General features: G+C 38.5%; 1 protein-coding gene across 1 annotated transcript in view; it reads left to right on the forward strand.

Annotated features, from left to right (window-relative positions):
* The first annotated feature begins 716 nt into the window (after positions 1–716).
* cnbd1 (cyclic nucleotide binding domain containing 1) overlaps positions 717–23,949 on the forward strand; it is a 45,673-nt gene continuing 22,440 nt past the window's right edge. Inside the window, 5 exon segments of the mRNA XM_066689870.1 lie at positions 717–847; positions 3,048–3,161; positions 19,126–19,271; positions 23,417–23,511; positions 23,800–23,937. Of these exon segments, the coding sequence (XP_066545967.1) occupies positions 717–847; positions 3,048–3,161; positions 19,126–19,271; positions 23,417–23,511; positions 23,800–23,937 (624 nt within the window).

Below are 23,949 nucleotides of genomic sequence, written 5' to 3' on the forward strand. Positions count from 1 at the left end.
CCAGGGCCGCGACGTGGGAGGTGAGGGTCCGCTGCCCGTCCTTTTTGGCCTGGTTCTACCGCTGCAGGCCTGGGTAGATGCCTGCCTGGCGGTGAGTCGCTGGCACAGGTCAGCTGGAGGGCGGGGCTGCTGTTGCCTGGGGGTGGCCTTCTAGTCCCTGCAGGTTGTCTGCGGGCCTGGCCAAGAGGTGCTGCTTGGGGGTACACTCGGGCGAGCTGTAGCGACTGCTCTCTCTCCAGGAGGGAACGTGCCAGCATGTTCTCCATGGATGGTCCAAAAGTGAACCCGGGCAAGATGGGGGCATCCATCAGCCGGGTCCTGTCTGTGTCCAGGACTCTCCTCACCTGGGACAACCAGAGTTGATGGCGTGCCTCCACAATGGTTGCCAGGGAACGGCCATTTGCACATGCCCCATGGCGCATGACCGTCACTAGGAGGTCTATCGCTGCAGCCAACTCCTCCGCGGGCCTCCCTCTCTGTCCCCTAATTCTCATGGCCAGTGTGGGACAGAAAGCAGGGTCCACCGAACCCCCACCCTCGCTTGGAGCGGAGGACAGCCTAACAATGCGGCGGCGACGCTGGCTTCCAGGACATGACTGGGACCCCGCGCACACGCGCACCCGAGCAGGGGAGGGCGCCACAATTGCTCTGCCCCCCTGGTCTGGTACAGGACAGAGGGGGAGGATCATGTCACCACTCCAAACAGGTAACGTGCAATGGCCACAAACAGCACAGCGGGGGGGGCGGGAGGAGGAGGAACGGGGTCTCTCCATCCAGTCAGTGCTGCGCTGGTGCACGCTCTGGTCAGCGCGAGCACCGAAGGCACACCAGCAGCCAAGGTGCTCTCGTGACTAAGTGCGTCTCCACTGGCAACCCAACACAGCACAGTGGGGGAGAAGCACTACACCCCAACCACACGCTACTGCACTGGGGTGCTGGATTAAAAAACCAGGGAACACTTCTACCAAATTGTGCCTTTTCTTTTGTGGCAAAAACACAGGAGGTCCCGAGGAGTAACACCAAGCACTGCAAAAGTACGCCTAACAAAGCACTGCACACTGCAAGTGCCGCACGTGCCGTACAAGCCTAGTCGCACCACGTGTGCCGGGGGGGTGGGGGTATCAGGGACACTGAGCGCCTCACTCTTCGGGATCCGGAGGGCTCACAGTAGAAAAGCCACCAGCCAAAACAGGGCTTAACACACCAGAACCACTGCACGGATGAGTGAGCGCAGCAGAGCTCAATCCAGTACACTGTAAGAGCGAGACCTCCTACAGCCACAGCTGCAGGCTGTAGTGAGCGTGGAAGCCCCTCTCACAAGCAAGGTCTCTTATGAGAGACCGAGGTTTAGGCCGGGCGGCCGGCCTCGACTATTACTGCTTCTGTGTGTGCTCTCGCTGTGGAGGAAAGTCCTGTGGGCAAAAAACCAACACAGCGAACTAGCCTGAATAATAATAGTAATATTAAACGACTAGTAGTCATGTGAAAGCTCCTGGCGCAGAGGGAACAAAACAGCATGGCTAATTTAAATAAAATGTAAATAGCGTAACAACACAACTGTAGCGAATTCTTTTTTTCTGGTTTTTATTCACAAACACAGAAGCTCTCACCTGTCTTAATGAACCAAGGCGAAGGGCAATAAGAGGAAGTCTTTGTGCAGACGTCACCTTTTATATGAACAGGAAGTGGAGGGGTCCTGTTTGAGTGACAGGCACAAGGGCCAATGGCAGCTTTGATAGACAAATGTCTTTGATACGTTCCAGTGATGTGCGCTGAAAACCCCTGCCCCTCGGGCAGTGCTTCTAACTTGAAAGATAACCACAGTTCTTCTGTGGATTTAGGCAGCCTCAGTTCTGTGGGGGCCATACCATCACTTCCAGGACTCCTTGTTCTTCTTTAATTCCATTAATTCTGACCAAATCCCCAACTCCATTTGCAGAAATGCAGCCCCAAACTTGCAAGGAACCTCCACCATGCTTCACTGTTGCCTGCAGACACTCATTCGTGTACTGCTCTCCAGCCCTTCGGCGAACAAACTGCTTTCTGCTACAGACAAATATTTAAAATCCTGACTCATCAGTCCAGAGCACCTGCTGCCATTTTTCTGCACCCCAGTGCCTGTATTTTCATGCATAGTTGAGTCACTTGGTCTTGTTGCCACGTCGGAGGTATGGCTTTTTGGGCGCAAGTCTTCCATGAAGGCCACTTCTGACCAGACTTCTCCAGACAGTAGATGGGTGTACCAGGGTCCCACTGTTTTCTGCCAATTCTGAGCTGATGGCACTGCTGGACATCTTCCGATTGCGAAGGGAAGTAAGCATGATGTGTCTTTCATCTGCTGCAGTAAGTTTCCTTGGCCAACCACTGTGTCTACGGTCCTCAACGTTGCACGTTTCTTTGTGCTTCTTCTAAAGAGCTTGGACAGCACATCTGGAAACCCCTGTCTGCCTTGACATTTGTGCCTGGGAGATACCTTGCTGATGCAGTAGAACTACCTTGTGTCTTGTTGCTGTGCTCAGTCTTGCCATGGTGTATGACTTTTGACAGTAAACTTCACCTTGTTAGCGGAGTTTGGCTGTTCCTCACCCAGTTTTATTCCTCCTGCACAGCTGTTTCTGTTTCAGTTAATGATTGTGTGATTCAGCTTACGTATTGAATTGAAAGCATTCTTACTTTACAGCATTTTTTCACACCTGCCTAAGACTTTTGCATAGTACTGTATTTATATATATATGTGTGTGTGTGTATTTTGACTCCATGGGGGGTTGCCATGCGAGGCCTCAGGGAACAGACACAGTAACAAGGGTATATGGTGGAATAGTGCAAATGTATTTATAGTGCCAGAGTGAATTGATTCAAAAGAAAAACAAAAACAAACCACCGCTGCTTGTTGAACCTAACTGCACACTAAAAACAGATTCCTCACATCCATATAATCAAACGATTGACAAAAGACAAACAGGCAACAAGTCCAAATCACAATGCAAAAGTTTCGAAGCCAAAAGTTCTTTACTAGGTTTGTTTATTCACAATGTCTCTGTTCTCAGTTCTCGCCGCCGCCGCATCATCCTCATCCTCATCCTCATCCTCATCCTCATCCTCATCCTCATCCTCATCCTCATCCAGCTTCCATACCTCACTCCTACTCTCCACAACAAATAGTGCTGACTTCCTTCTTTTATGCAGAAGCTGGCCAATCAGGTGCTTCCATAATATGATTCATCATCTTGGGGCTTCTGGGAGATTTGGTGTTGCCCTGCCAGCGAAATAGTGCTACGCCTAGCACTATGCTACATTTAGTAGTAGTGATGACAGTAGTAAAGAAGAAGAGGTCTCAATGAACACAAGTGAAATACCAGATGTGAGTCCAGAAGATGTAGGTTAAGCCATAATGAAGATGAAAAATGGTAAAGCACCTGGAGATGATGGAATCACAGTGGGGATCCTTAAAGAAGCTGGGGAAGAAATTGAGAAGATTCTGGCAAAACATTTAACAAAGTGTCTCAGAAATAAACCAATATATAAATGGAACACTGCAACTGTTACCCTCCTTCACAAGAAAGGAGACAAATACGATCTGAAGAACTATAGGCCCACTTCCCATCTTATACGAATTATTTACAAAGATATTAACACATCGCCTTCAAGACACACTGGACTTTGCCCAAACAAGAGAACAATCAGGATTCAGAACTGGATATAACAAGATGGATCATATACAAATTGTATGTGAAGTATTGGAAAGATGCAGAGAATATGAGCTTCCTCTGTGTCTGGGCTTTGTTGACCATGAGAAAGCATTTTATTCCATTTTTTTTCCGAGCTCAGAGCTCTAAGAAATCAAAACCTTGAGAAAACCTATATAACCTCTTATTAAATATATTTACAACAATGCTATATTAAAAGTCCAACTCAATATTTGTTAAGGAGTATGCCAGGGAGACACAATCTCTCCAAAGTAAGTCTTGAAGTGTTTTAGACTTTGGCCTGGCAAGAAAAGGGAATCCAGATAAATCAGCTTCAATTAAAAAGACTCTCAGATGCAAGTAAGAAAACTGGACTTAAAATGAACCTGAGTAAAACCAAAGTCATGTTTAACAGCTTGTTAAATCTAAGAAAATTGAAGTAGATCAATGGATACCCAAATAAGTTAAAAGTTATGTCTACCTTGGACAATATATCAGCAAGATGGAGATATTATGGAAGAAATCAAAAGACGAGGAAAAATGGGTTTGGAATTTGGAAGAAACAGCATGCTGTTGAAAGGAAATCTACCCACTTGCCTGACAAGAAAAGTATTTGATTGTTGGATATTACCAACGCTCACTTATGGCTGTGAAATCTGGTCAATTAATGCAAGAATGATACAGAAACTATGGATGAGGAGCATACACAGGAGCATGGAAAGATATATGCTTGGAATAACATGAAGAGACAGCAAAATAAATTAATGGATCGAAGGTAAAACCAAAATATGTGACATCATTGAAAGAGTGAAAATGATAAAATGGCAATGGGCTGACACATTGCAAGAGGAAAAGATCAAAAGTGGAAATAGGAAGATATTGAATGGATACCAAGAGATGAAAAAAGACCCTGAAGATGACCACATAAACTTTGCAGGCATGACATGGAAAAGAGAAGCTGTAGGTCGAAGCAAGTGGAAAAACACACATATATATGCATGTGTGTGTGTGTGTGTGTGTGTGTGTGTGTATGTGAATGTGTATGTGTATACACTCACCTAAAGGATTATTAGGAACACCATACTAATACTGTGTTTGACCCCCTTTCGCCTTCAGAACTGCCTTAATTCTACGTGGCATTGATTCAACAAGGTGCTGAAAGCATTCTTTAGAAATGTTGGCCCATATTGATAGGATAGCATCTTGCAGTTGATGGAGATTTGTGGGATGCACATCCAGGGCACGAAGCTCCCGTTCCACCACATCCCAAAGATGCTCTGGGTTGGGATCTGGTGATTGTGGGGGCCAGTTTAGTACAGTGAACTCATTGTCATGTTCAAGAAACCAATTTGAAATGATTTGACCTTTGTGACATGGTGCATTATCCTGCTGGAAGTAGCCATCAGAGGATGGGTACATGGTGGTCATAAAGGGATGGACATGGTCAGAAACAATGCTCAGGTAGGCCGTGGCATTTAAACGATGCCCAATTGGCACTAAGGGGCCTAAAGTGTGCCAAGAAAACATCCCCCACACCATTACACCACCACCAGGAGCCTGCACAGTGGTAACAAGGCATGATGGATCCATGTTCTCATTCTGTTTACGCCAAATTCTGACTCTACCATCTGAATGTCTCAACAGAAATCGAGACTCATCAGACCAGGCAACATTTTTCCAGTCTTCAACTGTCCAATTTTGATGAGCTTGTGCAAATTGTAACCTCTTTTTCCTATTTGTAGTGGAGATGAGTGGTACCCGGTGGGCTCTTCTGCTGTTGTAGCCCATCCGCCTCAAGGTTGTACGTGTTGTGGCTTCACAAATGCTTTGCTGCATACCTCGGTTGTAACGAGTGGTTATTTCAGTCAAAGTTGCTCTTCTATCAGCTTGAATCAGTTGGCCCATTCTCCTCTGACCTCTAGCATCAACAAGGCATTTTCGCCCACAGGACTGCCGCATACTGGATGTTTTTCCCTTTTCACACCATTCTTTGTAAACCCTAGAAATGGTTGTGCGTGAAAATCCCAGTAACTGAGCAGATTGTGAAATACTCAGACCGGCCCGTCTGGCACCAACAACCATGCCACGCTCAAAATTGCTTAAATCACCTTTCTTTCCCATTCAGACATTCAGTTTGGAGTTCAGGAGATTGTCTTAACCAGGACCACACCCCTAAATGCATTGAAGCAACTGCCATGTGATTGGTTGGTTAGATAATTGCATTAATGAGAAATTGAACAGGTGTTCCTAATAATCCTTTAGGTGAGTGTATATATATATATATATATATATATATATATATATATATATATATATATATATATATATATATAGTCAGTGATTACTCATAGATTATGATTAGCAAGTTGTGAACTAGTTGAGTCTTATCATCAATCAACTGAAAATGTATGTCTTGGCTGTCTTGATTTTAATTGTTTTATAACCGTTGGTGTTGCATCATATCATAAGCTGTTTCATACTGATTACATGACCTGCACAGTATACAACTCCAGACTCAGCTTCCTGATTAGGGTGTTAAAACAATTAACACGTTTATCCCTCTGGAATAGGGAGATTTGTCTTAGTCCAGGAGCGGTGTAATTTGAATATTTCGAATAAGGAGGAATCATAATGCTTTTCATTACACAGATTATAGAAGAGTGTGAAGTGTGATACTTTTATTTGTAAGTCTATTCCGATTTTTTTAGCATCCCTGTTACAAGTGGTCTACTTGTTTTTTTAATTTATTTATTCTTCTAAGGTATGCAGTGTGAAATGCTGATTATTGCTGTACTATACAAATACTATTAGATAACAAAAAGTAAAGTGAGGGGAAAAAAGTATTTGATCCCCTGCTGAGTTTTTAAGTTTGCCCACTGACAAAGAAATGATCAGTCTATAATTTTAATGGTAGGTGTATTTTAACAGTGAGAAACAGAATAACAACAAAAAAATCCAGAAAAACGCATTTCAAAACAGTTATTAATTGATTTGCATGTTAATGAGGGAAATAAGTATTTGACCCCTTCGATTTAGTACTTGGTGGCAAAATCCTTGTTGGCAATCACAGAGGTCAGACGTTTCTTGTAGTTGGCCACCAGGTTTGCACACATCTCAGGAGGGATTTTGTCCCACTCCTCTTTGCAGATCCTCTCCAAGTCATTAAGGTTTCGAGGCTGATGTTTGGCAACTCGAACCTTCAGCTCCCTCCACAGATTTTCTATGGGATTAAGGTCTGGAGACTGGCTAGGCCACTCCAGGACCTTAATCTGCTTCTTCTTGAGCCACACCTTTGTTGCTTTGGCTGTGTGTTTTGGGTCATTGTCATGCTGGAATACCCATCCACGACCCATTTTCAATGCCCTGGCTGAGGGAAGGAGGTTCTCACCCAAGATTTGACGGTACATGGCCCCGTCCATCGTCACTTTGATGTGGTGCAATTGTCCTGTCCCCTTAGCAGAAAAACACCCCCAAAAGCATAATGTTTCCACCCCCATGTTTGACGGTGGGGATGGTGTTCTTGGGGTCATTCCTCCTCCTCCAAACACTGCGAGTTGAGTTGATGCCAAAGAGCTCGATCTGACCACAACACTTTCACCCATTTCTCCTCTGAATCATTCAGATGTTCATTGGCAAACTTCAGACGGGCCTGTACATGTGCTTTCTTGAGCAGGGGGACCTTGCGGGCGCTGCAGGATTTCAGTCCTTCACGGCGTAGTGTGTTACCAATTGTTTTCTTGGTTACTATGGTCCCAGCTGCCTTGAGATCATTAACAAGATCCTCTCGTGTAGTTCTGGGCTGATTCCTCACCGTTCTCATGATCATTGAAACTCCACGAGGTGAGATCTTGCATGGAGCCCCAGACCGAGGGAGACTGACAGTTATTTTGTGTTTCTTCCATTTGCGAATAATTGCACCAACTGTTGTCACCTTCTCACCAAGCTGCTTGGCGATGGTCTTGTAGCCCATTCCAGCCTTGTGTAGGTCTACAATCTTGTCCCTGACATCCTTGGACAGCTCTTTGGTCTTGGCCATGGTGGAGAGTTTGGAATCTGATAGATTGATTGCTTCTGTGGACAGATGTCTTTTATACAGGTAACGAGCTGAGATTAGGAGCACTCCCTTTAAGAGAGTGCCCCTAATCTCAGCTCGTTAATTGTATAAAAGACACATGGGAGCCAGAAATCTTGCTGATTGATAGGGGATCAAATACTTATTTCTCTCATTAACATGCAAATCAATTTATAACTTTTTTGAAATGCGTTTTTCTGGATTTTTTTGTTGTTATTCTGTCTCTCACTGTTAAAATACACCTACCATTAAAATTATAGACTGATCATTTCTTTGTCAGTGGGCAAACGTACAAAATCAACAGGGGATCAAATACTTTTTCCCCTCACTGTAAACTGACACTGAATATGTACTGTTGAAGTAGAAAAAATAAGCATAAGGCTTCTGAGAGAAGGTATACTATAGTACTATCAGGACACCTATATGTCAGAGTCAAGTGAAAGAATATGTAGGTTTTATTCTAGTATAATTGGGCCATTCTAATAGAATCACATTCTTTTAAAGTGTATCGTCTTAATCAGTTTAATGCTGTGTCATTTGTAGGAGAAGCAACAATATTCAGATGTTCAGATGCACACATCAGATAATATCTAGTTTAATGAATATCTGCTTTTACATATTTATGAAGTTATGTTTTCCCCCTGGAAATCTCCATAATGAAAGTACCTCTATCATACGCTTGACTTACAGGTAAAACATGTAAGCCTTGACCAAAATAAAACTTTGACCTGCCTGTGATTAACAAATGCCTTGTATCTTATTGTATTTTGATTTATAAGTAGAAGAAAATGGTTTGAGATAAAAAATGAATCTGCAATAATGTAGAGGTTTGTACTAATCATGGTTAGGTCAATGATTGTTGATGTACTAATGCAAATTACATAATTCATCAGAATATATAGGAGAGGAAATGCAAATGTCTGTGATTGTCTGAAGTCTAAATCATGGCTCTGATGTAAGGACAGTTTTATGGTTTGCTCTGCAACATTTGCAGTGGTGGTATGTGTATTTGTGTAGCTTTTGAGCTGGGCAGTGCTTGACTTCTGAATTCTCATGAGACCCAAGTATGATTTCTGCTGTGGTTTACATGGCTTTTTAAAGCTATTTTAAGGTGCACCAATTAAGGGACATGCATTTGCATCATTTTGAGGATGTGCATATTATGTGTGATCTATGCCACAAATGTCTGACTTTTATTAATATGAAAAAACAGTTAATAATAATAGTTTAAATTTTGATCCACAAGTCAGTTAGCAAAAAACAAAACAAATGCAGATGTGTACTCTGAGACTGCCTTATCTCACTTTGCAGTCGCAGTTAGTAATAACAATTACTGTATTCCTTACAATACCCATTCATGCAAATGTGCAGTAAACAATATTTAAAAGACAGTAGCAATTTAGATTTGTTGAAATCAATTCCATCAGCCTTGAGTTCAAAGTATTTACATAATTTGTGCAATTAATCATTTAACCTGCACATTTACATGTGCAATGAGGAAAAACAGAACTCTTTGAATGCAGCATAATAATATACATTTTAATTTAAAGATTAACATAACTCAAAAAGATGTATATAAATGAAACTAGAAAATTATTTTTTGCGTATAATCATCACTAGATAAATAAACCTATGAACAGTTTAACCATTATCTGTTAAGTAGGTAATACTAGTATAGATAGGAATTTGATTTGTAATGCCAAACATGAATACATGTAAAACCATATAACATTTGGTCCATAAATATTTGGACAGTGACACAATTGTTATCATTTTGGCTCTGTACGCCACCATAATGGATTTGAAAAGAAACAATCAAGATGGTCTTGAAGTGTAGACTTTCATCTTTAATGTGAGGGTAGTTACATCCAAATTGCATGAACAGTGTAGGAATTACACCCATTTTTATATGTGGTCCCCCCAATTTTAGGGGCTCAAAAGTAATTGGACAAACTAATATAATCATGAATTAAATTGTGAGTTTCAATACTTGGTTGCAAATCCTTTGCAGTCAATGACTGCCTGAAGTCTGGAACCCATAGAGATCATCAGATGCTGGGTTTCTTCCCTGGTGATGCTCTGCCAGGCCTGCACTGCAGCTGTCTTTAGTTCCTGCTTGTTCTTGGGGCGGTTTCCGCCCCAATGTTACGAAAATGAAGGCAAAATGCCCCAAGAACAAGCAGGAACTAAAGACAGCTGCATCTTGATTGTTTCCTTTCAAATACATTGTGGTGGCGTACAGAGCCAAAATGATGACAATTGTGTCACTGTCCAAATATTATGGACCTAACTGTATATGTATCTCTGTACTAACCAGTTATACATATATATGTTTTTACTTTTTAGTCAGCAAAACTCATGTGATTAAGTGATGTTTATTAACGTTGTTTTACAATTAGTGTACATGGTCTTGTGGCACTGGCCTCACCCTTCAAGGGGCCTCTGCCCACCGGTATTTTGGTAACATTTGCCTTCCTGACCAGCTGCAAGTTGTGGGCTTCATCTTGAAGCGAATGGGCTTAAATTTGCCATGTGTATAGTAGTTAAAGTTACATTTAATAAAGTCTTAATAAAGTCATTTAATTAATGCACTAGTTGCTCTATATTTGCATTTGCTACTTCACATCATGAAGGTCAGCTAACATAAGAAAATACATTTTTCTACTGCTTTTAATTGGGATTATCATGTTAATAAAAATGTGGTGAATTAAAACTGATCTCAGATTCATACCATGATATACCTTTTCAATTTCTAACATGCATTATTTAAAAAATAATAATATTCAGAGTCATAAATAACTGTCCCATCTATTAATTGGTAATAATATTATGGGTATTTAGATATATTATTCAGTTATTTAGGTGTTTCTGGTTCTGGTCTATGTGAAAAGTCAGTGTGACATCATTCTTTGCAGATAGCCCACTCCCATTTTACATAATGCTCCCCATCTCCATAGAGTTAGAGTGTATTAGAAGTAACTGAATGAGATTATTATTCTTAATCATTAAAACCTGAGCTCCAGAACAAAATAAAGCAAACACATGACACATCAACCTGATATTAATAAGCACATGGTTAGAGTTTAATTAAATACTGCTCAGCAGACCTTTACGTTTTGGGTTTTGATGTATATAAAAATAACTTTCTTCCTGGAAAGGGATGGATTGGCCTTGTGGTCTTTCACAGGCAACACGGAATTGACATGTAATGGAAGTTTAATTAGTTTAAATGGTTTGCATAATTGAATTAGTATTTGCTTCTCTGTAGTTATTTTGGGTGGGGTGGACATTTAAACATTTAAACACTAGACGCTGTACAGAGTATGATTTATGTTTTCTGATGTAATGGGGTACTTCAAAGGAAACAAGAACTTTTCAATGTGAATAAAGTTTCCATTCAGATACTGTTTTGTGGCTTTTCTTTTCTGGCATATTGCATTTATCAGTAATTTTATCCTCACACAGTATTTTTCTGTCTGGGCCGATTTCATATTTTTCCTTCAGCTCCCGCTTAAGCCGAAAGATGCCCTAACAAAATGAAAATAAGTGGCTTTATGATAAGATACCACCATGGCTGGACTGAATCCTAGATAAAGCCGATCACAGTTATTTGTAAATAAAATAGGCCTCATCCAGTGACTGCCAGACCCAAACAACTACGGTGCCTGCATAAAGCCCCTCACTGAAACTGATCCAATAAGATCCATTTCTGCTGCTATCGCTCTAACCTTTTACTTACACAAAACTGCTTTCCACTTATCAGTATACAAGAATTATAGTTTTTTTCTATATGAAGTCTTTATACAAAATTGTATACACAGTAGAGGATACAAGCTTGCAAGTAATAAACAATACTTGTTCTAAATGTGTTATATGCAGCCTAAACAGAATAAAACATGCCATCAGAATAATAAAAAAAGAGTTTCACTTACATCGATATGTTATAGGATACTTTGTTTTGCTTTTGCATCTAAATACAAATGACTGTACACATCATGTTTTGGAAATGATCAACAGACTCCATTAATTAGTAAAAAAAAATGAGCAACTGTAATTTAACCCACCAGCCACTGTGTGACAAGTGCCCATAGAGAAAAAGTTAATGCATGTCTCACGCAGGTTATCTCTTTGTGCTTAAGATGTTCTTTCAAGGGCATCTTTGCTTAAGTGACAGCCTCTTATGCACAGAATAAAACATCTGGCTTCAGCTCTGCCGGTGTTGTGCATGATTTCTTATGCGGTTTACGAGTAAAAAACTCCTGCTTCGTGTCCACCATGCTAAGAGCCCTGTGTTGCCTCTAGCAGTACATTCCCACTCAAAGCACACATCAATCCATTGCTCCATTTACAAGAGCATCATTTGAAGCTGCTGCTGCTGTGGGATAATGCATGTCTGCTCTTGAATTGCAAAGTGTCTTAAATATTAGTCGACGGGGCTTTGCGGAAATTGACTATCCATCTTAATCTTATTACATTTTTAAAATGTGTGTTAAAAATTGGTGAACCTTGTTTGACTGCTGCGATAACCAATGTCTATCCAGGTAATTCACATCGTTTTAGGATTAGAGATAGCGATGTGTATGTAATAGTATCTATATGAGACGTGACTGTTTTTAAGTGTGTGACAGAATGATAAACAGGTATGTAGTGAAAAGGTCACTTTCAAAGTCAGAGGAACCAATCCTGGTACCAGGTAGGTCCTTAGCTCACCAGCTCCTGAGACAATTTTGAGATACACCAGTGGTTAAACACCTAAAATACATTATGTGGTTGCACAAGGTATCTCAGTAATCTGGTATTCTGTGGCTGGTAGACATCTATTTTGAGGGTGCTATCTTCCAAGTAGGAGATGTTTGCCCACATTTATGAATTATGAATGTGACTGTGTACACTTATCAATTAGGTATGTTTGAATTAGCTAATGGTTACCAGCTGGCTCAGTGCGTAAATGTGGTGAATGTTGACCTAAACAAACAAATGAAGGTCTTTGTCTGAAGCATTTTGTTTTTAATTTGAATAAATGAATTTATGAGTCTTGGGGGGACAAACATTTTTATGTTTTGATCATATGATATCTCTAAGTAGATAAAATAAAATGATGGGTATGTGAGGAATACAAGCTAACTGTCAGAAACTGGGTCAAATTAATATGGCCAAATCACAGTACTATTTAAGAAAAGACTGATGACCCCATATAATTTGGTACATTTCTTAAAGTCATTGTAACACCTCCGCTGGTTTTACATAATCCGATACATGTATGGTAACTGAAATGTATTGACATTCTGAAAAAGCTTGCCATCAACAATACGTATCTCAATATGTAAACCAACTTGAACACATCCCTCATGGTAAATTAGAGGCCCGGGATAATCATTTAACATCCCTTCATGAAGCTCTGTGTACCTGTTTTCATCCTTTCATCTTCACAGACCCCTCATGGTGCCACATACTTTTTGAGGGTCACTTTAAATACATTAATAATAACTTGCTAATGTACAGTGTTTGCTTTAAATGAGTCTTGGTGGTTAATAGCATGATTTTGCTTATTTCATTCCAATTTTTAATAATTGGATATTGAGAACCCAAAGGGGATTTGGATGAAATGTCTTTACACTGAAAAACCTCCCAAACTGTGTTGTGTAGGTTGATACTGTTTGAATGTATTGCATATAGCATCAGGGCTAGACTCCAATAAGCTTGAGCTGCTAGATTAAAGAGAACTAAGCTGTGTATCTTCACATCTCTTAAAGTTAATTATTTTCCCAGAGATACGTAGGTCCAATGTATTGCTACTTTTACAGGCTTCATAAGTCGATGTGAAAAGCAATGGTGAGAAACTATTTCTTGACATATTGTAGAGTAACAGGTAAGAATCTGTTTATTGAAAACAAGGACCATTGCAGACTGTGTGATTTATGTGAGCCATCGCCTTCATCAGTAAAAAGCCCATCACCTTTGTGAGGATAAATTGTATTTGCCTTCCAAATCAATGACAGCTTTGATTGCACCTCACCAGGGCAGGAAGCAGCCAAGCCTTTGTCAGGGTGAATCTGAGACACAAACCTGGCAGGGGTCTTACAGACATGGGAAACGAAGGGTAACAAACCAACAGGGAGTGATAAACACCATACGCATTTCATTAGCCAGAATTAGAAACAGGCATGGGCAGCCAGATGGATAGAGTAGTCTTCTGTCAGCATGGCAGAAAAGATAGGAAGCTGAGGAGCCAGGTAGGGGGCTGTGTTTCGTACTCTTCACTGCTATGAGGATGGTGTCTTATGTAACTGCAGCTCTTTTTGAGGGCGAAGTTTCTTACTAGTATTACAACAGATTCTCAGCAGGTTTTAAATTCTAAGAACAGCAATAAATAAATGAAGTTAAAGTCACACAATTCATGTGTAATGAAAGGGAATATAGTAAATACATGCACTTAGACAAGACACAGATTGCCAAACAAGACTACTATGTACCTTGCCTGTATTTGTTTCAGTATTTTCTTTTCTTCAACTGAGTTTTTAAATGAAACCCGCTGGTCTTTTCCTTCAGAGCTTCAAGCTAAAAGTTAAAATTTAAAATTTCTGATAGTCACTGATGCTCAAGTGTTGAATGTAATTAGTTGTGCAACATTTATTTTTTCTTCCAAAATAGTTTATTATTATTATCTTCACTCATAAATATGGATGAAACGTCTAGAGATGTTAATTTGGGAGCTGCAGAGTTGGCTGTCATTACACTTTGACCTGTTTTTTTTCTCGTGTGCTGTCAAATAAGGACAATAAAAAACTCTCTCATTTCTATTGCCAGTAGCATTAATTATAAAATTAAATTCCAAATTGCATATTAAATACACCTGAGGTTTTAAACATAATCTGACATATCTCTCCAGCAAATTATTAGACATGTCTGATTCCAGTGAAAACAGCCCTAGGGACAGTTCTGAGTCCGTTCGACCAACTCGGTTATAAATACCTACTGGCCATAGACAGAGGCCTAATAAAGGCTGAGATAATCCCAACGATACATTGAGACTGGGTGATCAATCAGCAGATAATTAGTTATATGTATGTTCATATTTTGTGAGATTAATAAATCAACCGCACTGAAGTTCTGTGTGAGGAAAAGTTGCTTAGGTTCCATCAGATATAAGATTTGGGAACACACATTAAATATATATTTTAAATATATAAATGACCTGTGGTATAGTATTTCTATTGGATCATACTTTCTTGCATATGCTTATAATGTTGTAAGTACATTATTATATTGCAATGCACTCTTTTCCTGTTAGTTGTATTAATATTACTACTACTACTACTACTACTACTACTACTACTACTACTACTAATAATAATAATAATAATAATAATAATAATAATAATAATAATAATATTCATCAACATTATTACTCTCAATTCTAGCCATCACATATTGTAATTTTTCCTAATTATCAAATGGTTAAGTAAACAGTTATCATTATGTCCTCCTGCAAGAGACTTGTTAAAATGTAAAGTACAGTTATTTTACATGAATTAAAAAACAAACCAAAAACTGTTAAATGGTTGCAAATATACAAAAATAACTTCAATGACCAAATGGGATGATTTAAATCAGTGGTTCCCAACCATGGTCCTGGAGAAGCCCCTACCCTGCTGGTTTGTGTTCCAACTGAGCTCTCAATTACTAAATTGAACCCTTAATTGAACTAATCATTTTCTAAAGCAGAACCTTTTAATTATTTTAAACAGTAGGGGTTTTAAGTTAAGTATAGAATTGTATAAAGAACTTATTAAAGAACCAACTCTTTTATTACACAATTTAAAAAGTCAAATCAAAGCAGATTGTTACTGCATTTAAGGTTCAATGAAGTAATTGAGAGCTCTGTTGGATCAAAAACCAGCAGGTTAGGGAGTCCTACAGGAGCAGGGTTGGGAACCCCTGATTTAATGACAATAAAATAATGTATATGTCACTTAATGTTATTGTTTTCTAGGTGGATTAAACATATGTATGGGCAGGTACTATGACACATGGCAGGATGTGCAATTTAGGCAGGATATAATGAAACACTAACCATTTAACAATGCAGGCTGACACTTTTCTCACTGAAGTTACAATAAAATAAGCAATTATGCAAAACAAGTAATAGGAAATACAGATTACAGTTAATGTAATGGTTCAAGGTATCTTGAAATTGTTAAACACCAGGCTTGTAACATAAATGCATTTGTTTTTCTCATATAAAAAAAGCAAATTGCAACTTATTATGCATGACCAAGAATAAAGAGCTGTAATTAGGTTTTTAAGTACAGTGCTGTAGATTGATTTCAAATTCTCTCTGGAGTCTACCACACTGTCTGCTTACTTCTCAGCAAAGCATTTTGGAGTCACTGATAACTGTTCTTTATTGTGCACGATCGAGCAATGGAAATTACTCCGTTCTTGTCAAAAACAACTGAGAACATGCTAAAGGGCTTACTATTCCCCAAACAAAAGCAGCAAACAGCTGTGAATCACCAAGTAAACTGCTGCAGCTGCTTCCTTTCCATAATGTAAGAGAATTTGGAATGCTTGGTTTTTCAGTCAATCTAAATAAATAGTTGAACTGAAAACTCATAGGTCAATTGGTTTCTCTTTTAAGATTTTTTTTAGAGGGAAGATGCGGTCAAGTCACAGATGTGCAATAATCATTTATTTGGACAAAAATAGGAAACTAATATCATTCAATTATATTACTGAAAATAAGTAATATTAAGCTTCTGCTGGATTACAGTAAGAAACAGATAATAGCCATTTTCTTCTTTCTCCTCACAGTACAGCTTATAGGCCAGTCTGGTCAGGCAGGAAGTGGTGTGTCTCTCTCTGTCTCTCCTCTCCAGCTCTGTCTTGTGTCTTGTTGCAGGATGAAGAAGTTAAGAGAAACTCAAATTCTCTTTGTTTTCCCTTTTATAAGGTTTCCTTCCAACCAATAGCATTTTGCCACCACCATGACTTGGGTGCCTTATGCTAAAGTAATTTAGAAGTGGGGGTCATTTTGAATTTGGCTAGGAGCCAATCAGAGGACAGGTCCCTTTTTGGTCTCTGGTCATAAAGATAGGGTTACCAGAGCTACCAGGGAACTTAGATAAAAGGGAGGAGGTCTGTTTCCTCTACCAAACAAGATGATATAGAATTTCCCATAGAAAAATATATTCTAACAAATAATATCTTACAATAACATTCAACACAAAAGCAAGAACACAGGCTAAACTTAACTGAACTTAACAAGAGGTTATTGGGAGTGCTGGGACACTGCAATTTAGTTTCAGAAAATGTGTCCCTTACAGACTCTAAACAAGTCGAAGTGCAATTACGTTCCAATTATCAGTGGTAGTTACAGCTTACCCAAGTGAGAAGTCCAATCAATTTACAATCAAAACCTTTCCATTGGTTGTTTTAAAATCAGTTCATTTGTTAATGCAGGTACTTGCAACTTTAACTGAGTACAAACCTTGGCAGCAGAATACAAGTAGGTTTTTATTTTCATTTTTTTGTCTCACATTAAGTCTGACATTAAAACTAATAGAAGTTAGGCTATAGGAAATCACAAATCTATACAAAGAAAGTATTAAATGTAGTTGGGCTATCCATTCTCATGCAGGACTTATTTACATCAGTATATTGGGGAACCATTAGAGCAGTCAATGAACAGGTTAACATAGTTCATTTGTGTAGCAGTGTCCATGGAAAATGAGGATTCCATTAATAATAGTTTCCTGGAGGAATCTACCAGTCATACAGCAATAGTGCAGCATGTCTAGAATGGAAAGCAGCTGTTTTTTTCTGAGCAAAATACCCTTTCAACAGCTGGAACATGGGAACTCTTGAATAAAATACACTGGAATCCATCAAGTCAGAAAACAATTAGGATGGCAGAACTGAGATTCAAACACTTGTTGGATTTAGCTATAATATCAGGGTGTGCCCCCCTTGCTCCCACACAAATGGATCAGGATCCTTCAAGACTGCATTATAAACAAAGCTGTAATTTTACACCGCATTCCAAACCACACAACTCAGGGGCTGATCTATAATTTTCTTGTCCAAAGGTAAGAGTCCCATCAACTGTTCCAATAACACTAGTTCATAAGACACCTGGGTCTCCCTCCATCAGAGCATAATCGTGTTTCTCTGTAGATGCAGAGGTCGTTTCTCTCCAACTCCTTCTATTACATGTATTGTACACCCAGTCGTAACAACCTGTTTCGGTGATCTGCGAATTGAAAAACGGATAACAAGCCAGTCTATGTTAAACAAAAGTGTCAGATAAGAAAATATGGGAGGTGCACACAAGCAAAGCTGATTCTCTAAAGGAGGTGGCAGAAAAATATATATCAGTTATTTGTAAAGCGGACTAGCTCCAATAACCCAAGAAACCAAAAGCAGGACAAAAAAAAAAAAAAAAAACATGTAGGGGGATAATGTGATTTCTTCTTCCACAGTACAATGTACAATGTGTAAAGTTATTATATTGGATATGACTGAAAGCTTTTAACATAACATATATTCAGAAGATACTTGAAATACAGCAGATTACAGGATTATGTGCATTTGCATACAAATAAACATCATTTGACGATTGATTTAGATTGTAGTCAGCTGCTGAATTTAATTGCGTTTCTTTTTTTTCAAACTGAAGCTTTTTGTGAGTACCTGATTGCACTACAAATTAATATTCTTTCAAATTGCCTATATACTGCTACTACTACTACTACTACTACTACTACTACTACTACTACTACTACTACTACTACTACTGCTAATAATAATAATAATAATAGATTAAAAATGATGTAAAGAGCTTCAAAGTAGTACCGATTCCAAATTGACAATTCCAAATCAGGGGGGAAAGTTATAATACTAATAATATTTAAAGGAGCCCTTGTTTGAATATTGAAAATAGAAATTAAGCACTGGTCTGCTGTCAGCCAAAGCAGATGTGTTGGGTACGGTTTATGACTCAATTGCTTGTGACTGAAAGCTGCCAGGGGTATATCACTAACTTTCAGTCAAACCTGATGGACAGTTTGAGTGATGCCAATGACCTTCTGGTAGAAACCACTACATTGGTGCCATAATTGTTTGATTGTGTTTCAATGGAGCAGATGTCTTCACTTCTTTGTTGTCCATGGAGCCTCCCTGAGTAAAAAAACTTTTCTACAAACCGATTTTGCATTTCTTTATTTTTTACATCACATCTCATCAATGTAGCCAGTAAATAGGTTTGATGCAGATCAAACTGGACCATTGCTGTCATGCCCTATTGGACACTGATATCAAAGCCCAAGGCATGCTTTCTCTGACTTTCTGTTGCACATTGATTTCCAGTCCCATTGAGAGATCCCAGGCTGAACACCAGGCTGTCTACAAACTGTTGAAAAGCCTCACCAATGTCACAGCCCAGCTCTCCCACCAAGAAATGCGACAGCTGAGCCCCTTTGTAACAGTGGAGTCTTGGGAGAAAGGGCAGAGCAGTAAGTCGGATTGTTTTGCTCAATAATTTTGTATAACTCCTTTTATTTATATAGTAAATCATATCATATTCGTATTGTGTCAGGAAGAAGCATGTTTACGTTCTCCCGCAATTGTTAATGAAGCACTGCTGTATTGAAAAACGTGTTTATGTTTCAAATCAATGCTGGGATGTAGAATACATTGAGAGATACGTTGGCCATTACATTAAACCATTGCCCTGGCTATATGTGTATAAAATAGAAAAGACTATGTTATAAGTGAAAGTAAGAGCTGACAAAGCTGAAGCAGACAGGAAATTGTTAAGTAAGACTTACTCTTACTCCTCCCATGTTGTGACCAGGCTTTCCAGCACACACTGCTTAATTGGTATTTCAAAAGGTATTTCAAGGTTTCAAAAGCTTTCTGAAACAGCCTAATATATGCCTTAGAACAGTGGTTCTCAATCCTCGTCCTGACGATAGGATTGTTAAACTGTTGTCAACCATAATTCACATGCACAGGAATTACTGTTAGATTACTGCATAACTGGAGAGATGGCAATCAATTGGTCATTAGTCACACTGTATGTCAGCTTTATCAGTAGAGGAATTAGAGTTTAAATAACGTATGAGTCACACATGTGGTTTGAAAAAGCACTGTACCATAAACTGCATATCACTATACTGTAAATACATTATTTGTCCTTATCTTGTTAAACCTGCTGTACACTGCTTTTTTCCCCTCTGTTCTATGCTCAGTTTATTTTACCATGAAATCACAGTGCTTGAATATGATTGGATAGTAAGACAAGTTTCAATAAGAAACAATTTTACTGCATACTACAACTAGTAGTAGTTTTAGAGATAATAATACAATAACTAATTAAACAAATGTTGTTTCATGGAGCAACATAACAAATCAGAACCGAACAGCTCTGTGATTAAATAAAAAACATTCACTGATTGAGAAGACATATTGCATGTTTTGTGAGAGCTGTGCCGCAATACTATCCTAATGACTTTTTTTAGTCTTTTCTTACAGCTCAGACATTGGCATTCTGCACATTTTCTATTGCTGGGTATATAGTCCAAGGCAAGGCAAAGAAACTGTCTAGATATACAAGAGTGTTTTTGTGGTTTTGTTTTTTCCACCCAACTATTGCCATTTATTATTCAGAAACTATTAATATTTCATGGTGCAAAATTGTCATTCTGAAGCATAAGTCCATTCAAAATGTGTAAAATTGCAAACACATGAACAGATATGGCATAATTACCGTAAGCAGAGGCATTACAAAATGTGAAAAACACAGTACTGGAGCATTCCTCCCATGTCCCAAGAAATGTAATAATAGATTATGTTGCTGAATTTGTGACTATATTATGAAAGAGGTAATTTATATAATCTCTTTTTAGGAATTATCCAATTCCTCACATGTGCATTTTAAAATGCATTATTCTGTATTTCCCCAGCCTGTTATATACTATTAAAAAATTACAACATGGTAAAAGCACAGCGTTCACAGCACTGTACTGCAATGCTTCACAAATTGGCCAGGAGATCACAGATTAACTTAATGAACTGTAATACCAGAATATTTAAATAATGTGTAATTAAAAACAATAAATCTAAGAGTCCCACAAGAGATCTTGCAGTACTAGTTAATGTACAATGAGTCATGAATGCAGCTTTAATTGCACAGTATTGTATTTATTAATCACATTATATATTTATTATGGCAGTGTTTCCAAATATTTTCCTTGTTTTTCAAATAATAGCATGGACTATTAAAAAAAATGCTTATTTCCTTACTGATAATCACAATATGTTAACAGGAAGGGAAGTAGATAAGAAAAGGTCACCCTTTACAATAATGGCCACAAATTCCTAATGCTGTAGACATTATATGAATATCTTGTACATCCTCTGATGTTGATTGCATTTATAATAGTTAATGTTAGGGTTACAGAGAGGGTTGAGGCTTGAAGCCTATACATGTATCAACATCAGAACTCAGAAGAAGTCCATACGATATTCAGGTTTGGTATTCATGCATTAAGTGGTGAGGAATTTGTGGCCATTGTAAAGTGTTACCGAAAAAAATATCTAATATCATACATTGTCAATGGTGATACATCAAGTTGAATGTTTGTTGCCAAATCAAATGGAAAATGGCAACATCTGACTTGCCATTGCAGTTTTGTTTCTTTAGAAATTGTTTCTCACCCTACCTGTCAATAATATACACTTTCCAGTGTCTGGTTCACAACACAGAATAATTGTCATGCTTTACTGAATTGCACAAACAATGATTTTTTAAATGTGTTTTGATGAGATGTGTTTTTTTTTTTTGTACTAGTTCTATGCAATCATCTGGCATAAAAACCAAACAAAAATATTAGGCCTACAACCTGATTAAAGTAAGAATTAAACTACATCAAAAGACAGCATAGATTAATAATAATAGACTAAACATGACTGACTAAAAGACTGACGTTTCATATCTCGTCAAATAGCAATGCTATAGTGGCTATATGTTGTGTGTTCCCTATTTTTTCTGATTAACAGCAATGCATTATATCTATACTCCTCCAGACTGTATTCAGTGTGTACACTATCCATGTCATCTCTTCTTCAATTCCCCACATAGCTTTACGTGCTGGTGGCCTTTCCTCTCTGCATTTTCTATTCCAGAAAAAAAACAGACACAAACACTAATACTATCTTATGCATCCTTCAGGGATAGCTGTACTACATGAACCTCCATCATAGTGCTCCTATTCTAAGTCATTGGATCCCTCTGGGTAACCATTGCATAAATCATTTGCACCTGTTTAAATACACCTCTTTAATCACATGACTCGTGCTGACATGTTGGTTGATGTGTGTATCTGTGATGCACACTGAGACAGGCTAGCTGTCAGGGAGGAAACCAATTATGACTGAGTCTGAAGTGAACAAAATATTCAAAATATAATGCTGACAATGCCTTTATATTTACCGCACAGTGGTATAGTCGAGGGCATAAGCAGGGCCCACTTAATTTGAAGGGAACTTTGTGTATGCCCATGTAATTTTGCATATACACACAAAGATGTAACTAATTAATTCTAAAGTCCAAAATTCTGATGTGAAAAATCTGTCCGTCCGCCATTCAACAAACCACTAAACACTCAAACCCCCCAGTCACTGAAAACATATATATTGTGGTTCCGAGCTGGGCAGATCCCGGGGGAGGCGAATTAGCTGGGCTAGCACCTGCGGGTTGTCAATAAAGCAGGAAGCCAGGCTGCTTCTTGGTGTAGAGAGGCAGGGAGGTGTTCCAGCAAGCAGGGAGAGGGGTGTGCCCATATATATATATATATATATATATATATATATATATATATATATATATATTATATGGCGAATACTACATAAACAAACTCTGTCAAAGTCATGAGAAAAAAGCACTTTAGGGAGATTTTGTAAATAAAATGGCTTATTTTTATTGTAATTGAATTCTAATAAAATCCAGATTTTTTGTGTGCAATGGATCTGTTCTTGGCTACACTGGCCTTTTCTCTGTTACAGAAGGCCGATGAGTAATCATGACATAAGAAGGTCAGCTCTTGTGGCATTTGAAATGGGGTCAGTTCTCATAACCTTGCTTTATTGAACTGAAGGCACTGATGCCATTTATGATCTCCTGCGTCCTCGTTGCTCAAGTTACTGTCTTTTTTTTTTTTTTTCAAATGATCTGATTAAGGAGTCTGTATATTGGCCCTGGAAGTACACTGGGAAGTTGATCTCATTCCTTTACATTATATTCCCTATTCTGGCTCTGCCTTTTAGGCATTTCTTCAATGCTTCTCTTTTCCAGCTGACCAGATGACTAATGGATTGAGCTGAGCAAATCTGACTGTATGCATACATGAAGTATACTGACATTAGCATACCCTCTTATTCAGCAACTTGATTTCATAACGCTGGATAAGCAAGACTACTACACATTCCCTAGGACACCTACTCACTGCACTGTTACTTTTACATAAAAAGAATTGACAGGTTTATTTAGAGACACTGCATCTCGTGTGACATAATTATAATAATAATAATGCATATAACTACAGCTGTGCTCTTAATTGTGTTGCACATTTCAGTTCTTTATACTTTTGTCTTGTAGTATTTGGAAATAATGGATTTTATGTTATACTGAAAGGATCTGTCAAATCACAGACACTACAGGAAAAGAAACAGACTGGAGAATCAGATATTGTGGTAAGGTTTCCTAGTGTTTAGCATCATTAAGTGTTTTAGAGTACTGCGATGAGACTTCATAATGACACATTCCAGGACTTCTCTTATACTGATGTTTTTTATTCTTAGGACAATATATTTTAACAGCATGTATATGGTACATTAATATAAACATATAAAAAAAAATCTCGTTTATAAAATACATCCAAAATACCTGTATTTGCCTATACATTTTTTCGTATTTTCCATAATTAAGTGTACGAAGGACACTTTTTACTTTTACTGAAATATTTTTCTCCTTATTTATAGCTAGATGTTGGTTGTTCCTTTGGAAGTCTGGAAGGAGTCCAGAATGGTGAATTAAACAGTAGAGTCCCGTGTGCCATTGCTCATGAAAATTGTGAAATCCTGAAAATCTCCCACAGAGATTATGAAATAATAAAAAAGGTTTGTGACAAC

This window comes from Amia ocellicauda, chromosome 2, assembly GCF_036373705.1.
Source record: "Amia ocellicauda isolate fAmiCal2 chromosome 2, fAmiCal2.hap1, whole genome shotgun sequence".
NCBI classification, from domain to species: Eukaryota; Metazoa; Chordata; class Actinopteri; order Amiiformes; family Amiidae; genus Amia; species Amia ocellicauda.